This window comes from Cryptomeria japonica, chromosome 11 (assembly GCF_030272615.1).
Source record: "Cryptomeria japonica chromosome 11, Sugi_1.0, whole genome shotgun sequence".
NCBI classification, from domain to species: Eukaryota; Viridiplantae; Streptophyta; class Pinopsida; order Cupressales; family Cupressaceae; genus Cryptomeria; species Cryptomeria japonica.
The window spans coordinates 524,334,403-524,347,477 of record NC_081415.1 but is presented as its reverse complement, the minus strand read 5'-3'; the positions used below and the strand labels follow the sequence as shown (position 1 = coordinate 524,347,477).

Here is a 13,075-nt window from a genome sequence, read left to right as displayed (position 1 = left end):
AGTTTTTAGATATTGATCAAAATGTAAAATTGGAATATGAAAAGATGTTGGCAGAGAGAGTAATAATTCTTTCTGATGATGACGATGAGCTTATTTGGACAAGGAATATCTCTGGTAAGTACACAGTTAAGGATGGCTATAATTCTCTCTTGGTTGCTAAAGATTTATCTACTTGGCCATACAAGCTATTTTGGCATATGGCTTGCCTCCCAAAGGCTGGTGCTTTTGCTTGGTTAGCAGTGCAGGATAGGGTCCTTATAGGAATGAGGTTGGACAGGCTGGGTATTATTGTAGTATTTTATTGTGTATTTTGTAATAAAAATTTAGAATCCTCTGCACACTTGTTTCTTCATTGTGATTTTGCCTATGCTTGCTGGCAGTGGTTGTTTGAAAAGCTTAATCTTTCCTTTATTATTGGTAAGGATCTCCTTTCCCACTTTAGAGCCTGGCCTCTCTTGTTTGCCTCATCTTTCTATGCATGTCTTTGGATTATTTCTCCATCTATTGTGATTTGGAATATTTGGTTAGAGCGTAATAATAAGATTTTTAAACAAACAAGTTCTTCCTTAGCTGAGGTTTTATTAAGGATTGAATCTTCCATCTTTGAAGTTGCTTTGTTTTTTATCTATAAGAATTTGGAAACCCTTACCTCTTTTTCTCATTGGGATGGTAGGGTAACTCGAGTTTGGAGAATGTTATCAGTCTTACCTTCTCATGGATCTATTTTAAATAAGACTAATGCTATAAGTAAGAGAAATTTTGCTTGCTAGAAACCTCCCCCGCAAGGGCATCTTAAATTGAATTTTGATGGTGCTTCTCATGGGAACCCTGGCCTGGTAGGGGCAGGTATGGTAATTTATGATCATAAGGTAAGATTTATTCAGGCTCGTTGTCATGCAATTGGTTTCAAGTCTAACAATTGTGCAGAATTATTTGCTTTGTCCTTTGGTTTGGATAAGGCTATATCTTTGGGAATTAAGGACTTGATAATTGAGGGTGATTCTATGGTTATTATTCAAAGTGTCATGAAAAAGAAGTCGAATTGTTGGAAATTACAATATATATTTGATCATATTTTGCAAAAATTAGACTTTTTTGATTCCTTCTTGATTTCCCACTGTTATAGGGAAGTGAATAAGATTGCAGATTTCTTGGCTAATTTAGCCATTAATAGTGATGCTAATATGCGAGAGGTAAGTGTGGTTGAGATCCCTTCCTCGCTTTTGGAATTTTTGAACTAAAGAAGGGCATAGTTGTTGTCTTCATCAACCTCCTTATTTGGTGTGGCTTTTCTTTGGTGTGGGTTCTGCTATGCTTGATTACAATGTTTATTTTGACAGGGTGTCTGATTATGGTTTCATTTCTGTTATGTGGTATCATTCTAACTAGTGGTTGGAGAATTGTGATTCATAGACAGGGGTGGTTCAGACTGGTGTTTTTTGGCAGCATTGGATATGCATCCTTCAGTGATCATACTTTAATCTTCCTTCTATATACTTCTATTGGCAGCTTCCTTTATATCTAATGTGGCTTATGAAATTGGGATGAGTTTTTTGATGTACTATGCCAATGGGCATTTGGTATTGGGTAGAATAGGCTTGTGTTACTTAAGCAATACTAAAGGATTTTCTTACTAGTTCTTTCCCTTCAGTGCTTTTTGAACTAGACACTGTAAAAAAAACTTTTAAAATTTAATATAGTTCAGTGGTTCTATCCACTTTTATCAAAAAAATAAAAATAAAAATATTTTAGATCCAAATTTAGTTAATGACAAATAATGATTATAAGAAAATATATTTATTTAAGTACAAATAGAAGAATTATATAACATAAAGCATAAACATCTTAAAATGTTACATATTTTTATTTAAAAGTTTCGTCTATTTTAGTTTAGAACTTGTCAATCTAAAAATTGTAATATTTTTTTCATAACTTATCACACTATTTTTTAATAATACTTCAAATTAACAAAAAATTCTATTTATGAAAGAGTTTAAAAAATTATTTATTGTTTACTTTAAATAATACATTAAATAAATATTATATTTCTAATTTTTTACATCTAAGAATATTTAGATTTTATGTAAATATATGACTAAATAGATATTGACATCTCTAACACTTTTTTATTTTAGAGTATATTTAGATAATCTTTTTTCTTGTATAAAATAAAAAGTCTTGTAGATACTGTTCATAGTTAGTTCTATGTAGTCTGAAATGATGGGAGAAATAATCAAAATGATGGAGTGAAAATGAAACTTTATAACATCTGAGAAGTATGCTAAGGCTTGCACCATGTCGAGTTAACATCGCCTTGCATGTTAAAAGGGTATTGGCACGTCCACTTGGTAAACTCATTGAATCTTTCAGCTTTCTGCTCTGCTACGAGCCTGCGCGCTTCCTCCGACTGAAAGCATTCCTGTTCCGTCATGTCGCTAGCAAATCTTTGAATCTTACAAACTCGTGTGATTCTCTGGAATTCAAACCTGCCATTCAAAATATAATGTTCACAGATATATTTAGATTGAAATAAACTAACAAAAATTAAATCAACCAAACAAACATACACTATTGCTACCTATGAAGGGCATCTTGAATGCCCTTCTCTATGTTAGAAGTCTTAAATGCCTTCTCTAACTCCACCGTTAACTGATCCGAATCTTCGAAGGCTGTCCTTGCTCCCATTCCCGCTCCTGAATACATGCCATGCGCCGCTGTATTGCAACCACACCCTATCGTTTATCTCTTTTCATCTATAAAAAAGCTCTGGAAAGTAATGATTATTCAGTGGTAATTGGAAAAGATGAACATGGCATACCATCCCCGATAAGCAGAACATGACCACCTTCATCAGTCCACTTGTCGAGGGGCAATCTGTCCATTGATCTACGTTCATATATTAAGTTGTGATCTGTGGCTTCAATGGCGGCTCTCAAGTCATCCCACCCCTTCATTTGCTTGAGCATATCTAGTGCCCGTTGCTTCGATACCCTTTTGTCCAACCCCGCGCTGAACCTCTCCTCAAAATCTTTCTCCAGTTTACCGTCCGTGTCCAGACATCTCAACAGCCAAAGGCAATAACCACGCCCTACACACCCAATTGTAATGTGAATGGAATGATAGAAAATACTTTAGGCATGAGAACAAGAAAGGGTGTCTATTGTTTTAGTAGTGTGACAATGAAATAAAAAAAGAAGATAAAATTGACTGGATCAGTTTTCCATAGAAGTATTAAAAAATTTATTCATTCATATTGCGAAATTTCTGTGCTGGAAATTGAAGAACAAAATAAAAACTTGCAGAATAATCAGAAGAAAAATTCAGAACTTTGATAGAACAGAAGAAAAATTTATATTCAATTTATTACAATGAAGATTAGCTAATGTATTATTATGAAAATGCATGAATAACTAGCGCTAAACAACCGCATTAAGGAAATTACGGTGAAACACGCTGAGAATGAATTGCTAACTATCCGTTGCATGAGTTGGATTTAATGCATGTGAGACGGTTTGAGACGGTTATTACTTCGCATGAATCATGTTTGCATGACTCCGTTATTTACGGAAATAACTTAAATCAAAACCCTTGCATGAGGCTTGCATGAGGCTTGCATGAAACAGACTACCGGGAACACATATTATCCTTGAAACCAAAAATATTACATTTTCGTACATTACACAATTGAATCACCGACCTATATCACTCATGTAGGCGACAACCCGTTCGTCTCTACTGTGAATCATGTTCACTTCCCCTTTGTTGTAATTGAAAACTCTGCATGGATTTCGTTAGTAAGACTACATAATGAGTAATGGGAATAGTATTCTTCTTTTTATCTATATCATTCAATACTTCTCTTCATTCATCTATTAAAATGCTTACTTTCCATTGGGCGTGTAGACGAGCGCATTCCAGTTGAGGTAATTGAGATAACGAGGACGATCCCCGACCATGATGTGTCGCACTCTGGACCATAATCCATCTGCTCCCACCAACAATTTGGCACGCACCACCTTTATACAATCTGATTCTTCCCCATTCTCACCCTTCACCAGAAACTGCGCCTCCACACCGCCCTGATCGCCACCAAAGAACGTGTAAACAATAAATTCATGTTTAAACAATTGAATTTAAGATTAATCAGCTATATTCTTCCATACCTGTACTGTCTTATAAGACAGAAAACGGTGATTACAGAGAACCTTGGAGTTGTCCACATTATTTGCTAGCACCTGTTGGCAAAACCTCCAGCCTGCCATGCTATACTCTCCGGGCATGAGCTGCCTCGTTTCACTTCCGTCCTCATACCTTACCACATGATATACAGCAGTCCACATCGCTATCACCTCAAATTGCTTGGAAAGCCCAGGCTTCACACCCTCGAGGGCCCTCATTGCTGGGTAAAACAGAGTAAAGATTGCTAAGAGAAAACAAGGACTATATATCGAATATCAATTCGATGTACGTAAATTCACAAACTACTGATAATAAAAATACCATTGGGTGCCAAGCTGACGCCAGTTGCGGAATCCATTCTGAGATGAGGTGCCTTCTCAAAAACATAGGCGTCAATCCCACGATGATGAAGCCCAACTGCTAGAGAAAGCCCAGCCAAACCCCCTCCTGCAATCGCCACATCCACCTCCATATCTGCTTTCTCGGCTCTATCATTGCCATTCTCTCTTCCTTCCATGGCCACGAGAACGCTTGATTTGGGATTGTTGGATAATATTATAAAGATATGCCTCAGTTCGTCCGGCCCTAACTTGGCAATAAAAGTAAGCTCAAGGTAAGGAGGTTGGATCGCTGGACTGGGTCGGGATATCCTTAGTTTTAGTTTTAATAGATTTTTTTTTTTTTAAAAGATTTTAATAGAAATATAAAAATATAGTAATATCTTAATAATATTATTATATTACAATATCATAATATCATAATAAATTAATATTAATTATAATATAATAATATAATTATTTTTTAAGTGAAATAATAAACAAATACGATATCTTTCGACGTATTTATGTTTCTCTAAAAACAGATATAAAATAAGTTTCGAGTATATTTCTAGATACATATGCTCTTTACTTATATTTCTCTAAAGATAGATATACTAGTTCTAATTTTTCTCACAAAATTAAAAATAGATAAGAGATAAATTTTGAGGATATTTCTAGATACATATGCTATAATTAGCAAGTGGTTATTTCTAGCAAGTGGTTATTTCTAGCAAGTGGTTGTTTCTAGTATTTATTTGTATTGTTAGTTTCTTTTATGCATTTGATTCTATATTATTAACAAATTGATCAAATATAAAGCTAATTATTTTGTCTTAGACTTTTATTTTAAAACATATTTTTTTTCATAACATGAAACAACATTTCACGATTTTTTGTGGATATTGTTTTGAAAATTTTGTATGTTGTAAATTGTGGGAAGGAATAATTTATTCTACATATAACTCTTATCATATTTAGAAACTACAACATTCAAATTGAAGTCTCGTGCAACTCTAGGTGGGTAAACATGCAGATTTTGAGAAGATGACCAAGCTTTGTAAAAGAATTAGGAACTCAATAATGTGACAAGAGTTTGCAGAAGAGGACCAAGCTTTGTATAAGAATTAGGAACTCAATAATATGACAAGAGTTTGTAGAGTACAAAACTGTGAAACAAATTATTAACTAGAATAAAGCAAAATCAAGAACCCTACCAAAATCTAAATATCTTCCTATTGTATAGCAAAAAGGGATGGTAAACATGAAATTATTGTGTGAGCAAATAGATTGATATGTTCAAAGCAGAACCCAAATAAATAAATAAATGTACTTGTTACAAATTACGTACCATTTAGATTTTCAAAGACTAGCTTTTTTCTATTGATTCCACATTATAAAGTTATATATGCATTTTACATGGATTTAAAAATACTTTGTAAAATTTTTCATATATAAATTAAAGGAAATACATTCCTATATGTAGCCAATAAGAAAAAAATCTAAATTTAATTGTATAGTTAACACCAATAAAAAAAAATTTCACCTATTTTTTAAAACATTTAAAGAGGTTGATGTCACTATTAAGAAGAGTGAGCCAAATGTACAAAGCAACACAAAAAAATTCAATTCAAAATATTGAACTTTTATTTATGAGCTAATAAATTCTCTGATTAAACATTTATTATTCTTTTCCTATTTTGCCCGTCTATCCTCAATTGCTTGGTCACGAGCTTGACAAATTATATTTACACCTTTATGGAAAATTGAGAGTTTTTGTGGCTAGCAGGCCTTTAGTAAATACAATATATGCTACTTGTATATGGTGAAAAATGATGATGATAAACTATTGTAAAACTACAAAGATCCAACCACAATAAAACCCTAGTTCTACAACCAAACATTCACCATACACCATTAATGAAGATACCTAAGAACATGCAAATCACCAAATCAAATATAATAATACCATTCACATGCCAAGTAGGGTTTCAATATCCATTGTCTCCTATCTCCATTTATCTTGTTTGATGGATTTGCTCTCAGATTTTTTATATGCACAAGAGCTCAACAAAAAATGGATTGTGGTTAAAGTCGCTTGATTGCAAGAAGGCTTGATTGCATAAGCTAGATGCATTGATTAGGGTTGATAATGATGAAAGTATCCTCTTTATATAGAACATTCTTTAGAAAATGGAGGGACAAGATTAAGAGGTGAAAGAAAGAAATGGTCAGCTAGGATTAAAGGGTGGGTAGAAGAAATAATAAATAATGAAGGGGGTAAGTAGAGGAAAAAGCTAATAAATTAATTAAATAAATAAATATTTATTTAATTAATAGAGGAAGTGGGACAAATTAAATAGATAAAATATTTATTTAATTTAGGAAAAAGGTAATTTAAATAAATAAAAAATATTTATTTAAATGAGAAAAGAGGTAGAAGAAGATAAATGAATGAATTACTTAAATAAATATTTATTTAATTAAGAGAAGACTTAGGATAAAATAATAAAATAAATTATAATATTTATTTAATCAAGGAGGACAATTTTAGGTGTCTACACTACTAAATGATAAACTGAGAGAACATAAAATGATTTATTGACCACATTTGAATGTAGGTAGGTGTACATATATATGGGGATATATAATTGGTATGTGTATGATATCCAAAACTATCATAATTGCAAACTATCAATGTAATAGAACATTACATAGTTACGCCAAAATTCCCCCCTTATTATATTGATCCTAAAACTTGCCCTAGGGACCCCTCCTTGAGGCTTACACAACAGAACTTGTTGATTACATTATATGAATACATATTTTTGAAAGATCTTTTCTTGAAGAAGCAAATCACTAACTAAGTGGGGCTCCATCAAGTTGTCTCTTGAGCCTTGGAAAAGTGTAGCTTTGAGCTATGCTCTTAAGCTCTTAGTCTTGAACTCCCGAATCATAAAGTTTAATTATTCAACAATGATCCCTAAGAGATGCGACAGATCCATATCATTGTCCAATGACTATGAAAGGGTATATTTCTTGATCATATACTCTAAAGCTTTCTTGACAACAATCCATATTGAGCTCAACACCAAATCTCAAACCTTTCTCCAAAATATAACCTTCACAACACATGTATTCTTTAAATCTATCAATATCAAAAGGAAAATTGAAAGCAAGAAAGATTAAAACCAAAAACACTTCTCAAGAAAAATATCATGTCAAAGCAAGAAGCTAACTCGAGATGATGAAAATTCCTCCATTCTCCGATGTAGCCACCCTCCAAAATGACCCTGTCACACTTCATCCATTTGATGTTTTAGGTGAGCCTTTGGAGGCCTTATTAGGTGTTGCAAAGATAACTCCAATTAGTAAAGTTTGAAGAGAAAGTTGTTTTCCTCTTGAAAAGATAGCTTCAATTAGTATAGTTTGAAGAGCAAGTTGTTTTCCCCTGATTCCTCCCACTAAGACTATGACAACAACCTCCAAAAATCTAGTTATATATTCTATATCAAAAGAAATTTCTTTTGGAAAGTCACCATAAATAACCTTAGGAAGTATTTGAAGATATATATCCCAAATAGAAGTACAAGGTGAATGTTAAATAGGACCAAATATGCAATGATGATTCAAATAATGATATAGCACATATAAATTCCTTTACACATCAAATCTACCTTGTTTAGAAATCACTTCGAAAGCAAGAATTGTGAAAGGATGTGCCAAATCTAATATCCCATGACATTCCAAAATTTTCTTTATTGTTGCCACATTAATATGCAAGATCAAGTATAACAAGCCAAAGAGGAATACATACTCAAGTAAGATCTCTCCATACTTCACAAGGGCAATGCTATGTTTTTCCTCAAACATAGGAACTTTTAAACCAGGGTACTATTGGAACAACACCAATAACATCATAGTTCTTGGCTCAATGAAAACAAATGTCGATTCAATACCATAGTATGTAAGGTAATCTTGTAAGAAATTGATGGGAGAAAAATGAAACTTGTCCTTAAATATTGGGTAGTGCAACAGATACAAGATGACAAGTAGTGTTATCACTAGGAGAGGAGTGATATATAAAGCTACTATAACAAGCAAGGAAAAAATGAGAGATATGGTAGTATTGTGAGAATCTATCCCACTTAAGAAACATTGAAATCTCTTTCCTTGAGTAGCTAAATCTCTAATTTCAGTTTGCATCTACTCTGCAACTCCTCTTAACCTATCATATCTCAATAACAAATATATGAGGGAATAAACATTGCTAGAGGATTAGTGATTCAATAGTCAATAACCTCTGCTAGAAGACTAGTGATTCAATAGTTCTTTCTTACAACTATTAAAATAATCTGTAATAATTGGGTAAGTACAAGAAGTTGTGTCCACTTAATTTCAAAGTTTTAGACTTAGGAAAAAAGTAAAAATCAAGTGGAGTCAGTAGAAGACGAATCAAGATGCTGATTACGTATGGGATCCCAAACCAAAAACCAAATGGTATCTTGTGGGACTTGAGATCGCCGAGCCTGGAACCCCAAACGAGATCCCATGTTAAAATGAAATGGGATCCCGTTTCGAATATATAATTTTTAAAAAAAAATGGGGTGGAGTTATTTTTACCATATGAGATCCCAATTGAAGCAGTGAAGACCTCCCCAGAAGCCGCCAACAAGTATTCTAGGTATGCCCTTTACCATTTTTTTTTCAATATTTCATATTTAAATTAATTTTTTAGTAAAAAAAATTAGATTTTTAGTTAAAAAATTAGATTTTTAGTTAAAAAATTAGATTTTTAGTTAAAAAATTAGATTTTTAGTTAAAAAATTAGATTTTTAGTTTAAAAATTAATTTTTTTGTTAAAAAAAATTAGATTTATAGTTAAAAAAAAAAATCATAAAAAAATTATGTTTTTAGTTTAATTTTTTTTTTATAAGTTTAAAAATTAGTTAATTTTAGTTTGAAATTTATTTTTTTAATTATTGATAATGAATTTTTTTTAATGAATTGATTAGATTAGGAATTTTTTAAACGTTAATCTAGGTTTTAATGAGAGTAATTTTTTATTAAATTATTTTTTCATGGTTGATGAATGAATTTAATAAAAATGTTGAGAACCTTGGAATGAAAACAAAACCCCCAAAAAATTAAAACCAAAACAAAATACAAAATCAAAACAAAAATCAAAATGAAAACCAAAACCAAAAGGTTACAACAAAAATGAAACCAAAACATTCTTAAAATTTACCAAAGCGAAAACCAAGACATAGAAATTTAACTAAAATGTAGAAAAACAAAAACCAAAACCTTTTTAAATGAAAATGAAAATGTTGAAAAACTGAAGTATAGGATCACGTACATGACCATATGACCCATATGACCCAATATGACCATATAGGATCACAATGGACCCTAAGGGGTCATATGTAGTCCTAAGGGGTCACACATGTGTTTTAACACATGCACGACCACTTAGGACCACATATGACCCCATAAAATCACATCACGTCCTGAGGGGTCACACATGTGTTTTAACATGCATACACGTGACCCCTTAGGACCACATATGAGCCCTTTTAACATCTATTGTATACAACATACCACCTATGATCACATAGGATCACATCATGCCCTAAGGGGTCATATTTGGTCATAAGGGATCACACATGTGTTTTAACATATATGTGACCCCTTAGTCCACCACATATGACCCCTTTAAACATCCTAGTATCACAAGGGGTCATTGAATATGTGGTCCTAAAGGGCCATGTACACATGTGTTATAACACATGCGTTCAACCCCTTACGACCCCATATGATCATCCATAGTGTCCTAAGGGGTCATGTATGTGGTCCTAAGGGGTCACACATGCATGCTCTAATGTACATGTGTGACCCCTTAGGACCACATATGACCCCTTAGAACACTATGTGATCCTATAGGGTCATGCATGTACATGGTCCTAAGGGGTTGACCGCATGAGTTAGAATGCGTGCATGCGTGATGGGCATTTAGGACCACATTATGTTCTAAGGGGTCATATGTGATCCTAAGGTGTCACGCATGTGTTAGAACACATGCTTGACCCCTTAGGACCATATATGAGCCCTTTTAACATCCTACTAGTTGTGTATATTTTATACACTACTAGGATGTTAAAAGGGCTCATATGTGGTCCTAAGGGGTTACACATGTGTTCTAACACATGCGTGACCACTTAGGATCACATATGACCCCTTAGAACACAATGTAGTCCTAAAGACCCATCACACATGCACACGTTATAACTCATGCATTCAACCCCTTAGGACCATGTACATGTATGACCCCATAGGATCACATAGTGTCCTAAGGGGTCATATGTGATCCTAAGGGGTCATGCATGTACATTAGAACATATGTGCGTGTCCCATTAAGCCATGTCCTATTTTCAAATTAATTCCCCTTTTAAGCCAAATGTTCTATTTAGTTTGATCCCCATTCTTGCCACTTGTCCCAATTAGGCCTACATCCCCTTAATAAATTTCCATATTATAGCATGAGTTAGAACAGGTGCATGTGTGATGGGCCTTAAGGACCACATTATGTTCTAAGGGGTCCTATGTGATCCTAATGGGCCACGCATGTGTTAGAACACATGCATGACCCATTATGACCACATATGAGCCCTTTTAACATCCTAGTAGCTGGGTCATAAAGGGTATATTGTATACACTATTAAGATGTTAAACTTAGGCTCATATGTGGTCCTAAGGGCTCACGCAGGTGTTATAACACATGCATTACCCCTTAGGATCATATATGACCCCTGAGAACACAATGTGGTCCTAAAGGGTCGTCACACATGCACATGTTCTAACTCATGTGTTCAACCCCTTCTAGTACCATGTACATGTGTATGACCCCATAGAATCACATAGTGTCCTAAGGGGTCACACATGTACATTAGAACACATGTGTGTGTCCCCTTAAGCCATGTCCTTTTTTCAAATTTATTCCCCTTTTAAGCCACATGTCCTATTTTGTTTGATCCCCTTTCTTGCCACATGTCCCAATTAGGCCTACATCCGCTTAAGCAATGCCCATAACATAGCATCAATTATAATATGTGCATGTGTGATGGGTCTTTAGGACTACATTATGTTCTAAGGGGTCATATGTGATCCTAAGGGGTCACACATGTTAGAAAACATGCGTGACCCCTTAGGACCAGATATGAGCCCTTTTAAAACATCCTAGTAGTTGGGGTATATTGTATACACTACTAGGATGTTAAAGGGCTCATATGTGGTCCTAAAGGGTCACGCATGTGTTTTAACACATGAGTGACCCCTTAGGACCACATATGGCCTCTTAGAACACAATGTGGTCCTAAAGGGCCGTCATGCATGCATGCGTTCTAACTCATGCATTCAACACCTTCTAGGACCATGTACATGTGTATGACCCCATAGGATCACATAGTGTCCTAATTGGTCATATGTGGTCCTAAGGGGACATGCATGTACATTAGAACACATGCATGTGTCCCCTTCAGACATGTCCTATTTTCAAATTTATTCCCCTTTTAAGCCATATGTCCTATTTAGTTTGATCCCATTTCTTGCCACATGTCCCAATTAGGCCTACATCCCCTTAAGCCATGTCCATATTATAGCATGAGTTATAACTTTTACATGCATGATGGGCCTTTAGGACCACATTGTGTTCTAAGGCATCATATGTGATCCTAAGGGGTCACACATGTGTTAGAACACATGCATGACCCCTTAGGACCACATATGAGCCCTTTTAACATCCTAGTAGTTGGATCATAAGGGGTATATTATATACACTAATAGGATGTTAAACTTGGGCTCATATGTAGTCTTAAGGGGTCATGCATGTGTTCTAACACATGCGTGACCCATTAGGATCACATATGAACCCTTAGAACACAATGTGGTCCTAAAGGGTCATTACACATGCACGCGTTCTAACTCATGCGTTCAACCCCTTCTAGGACCATGTACCTGTGTATGACCTCATAGGATCACATAGTGTCCTAGGGGTCACACATCTACATTATATAACACATGCGCATGTCCCCTTAAGCCATGTCCTATTTTCCAATTCATGCCCCTTTTAAAACACATGCGTCTAGACCCTTAGGACCACACACACACACACACACCCACACACACACACACATATGAAGGTCCCTTAGGACACAATGTCACCTTTTTAACATTAGTGTATACAACATACCCCTTATGACCTAACTTGACCACATAAGATCTCACATTGTGTCATAATTGTACAATCATCCCCTTAAGACACATATCTAGTATGTAATTAGCTAATTACGACTATACCCCTTAAGCCACATGTGTGTCCTATTTAAAGTTTCTTCCCCTTAAGCCACATACATCCTAATTAGGCCTATCTCCTTAAGCCAATTGTCCTATTTCTATTTTGATCCCCTTAAGCCACATGTCCTAGTTAGGCCAATCCCCTTAAGTCACGTGTCTTATGATTAATTACAAAATTCGTAGATATTAGATTTGACATTCTTATGTGATCATAAAAACATGTTCTT

The 13,075-nt window shown here is 34.5% G+C and overlaps 1 protein-coding gene across 1 annotated transcript; it reads right to left on the bottom strand.

Moving 5' to 3' along the window:
• Positions 1-2,185: 2,185 nt before the first annotated feature.
• On the bottom strand, positions 2,186-4,801 carry LOC131047096 (zeaxanthin epoxidase, chloroplastic). The gene is made up of 7 exons (XM_057980929.2): positions 4,501-4,801; positions 4,164-4,399; positions 3,886-4,079; positions 3,698-3,777; positions 2,819-3,088; positions 2,579-2,714; positions 2,186-2,486 (listed from the first exon to the last, which is right to left on the bottom strand). Exons 1-7 carry the CDS (start codon positions 4,694-4,696, stop codon positions 2,282-2,284), a joined length of 1,317 nt encoding a protein of 438 aa, XP_057836912.2. The 5' UTR covers positions 4,697-4,801; the 3' UTR covers positions 2,186-2,281.
• Between the last annotated feature and the right edge of the window lie 8,274 nt (positions 4,802-13,075).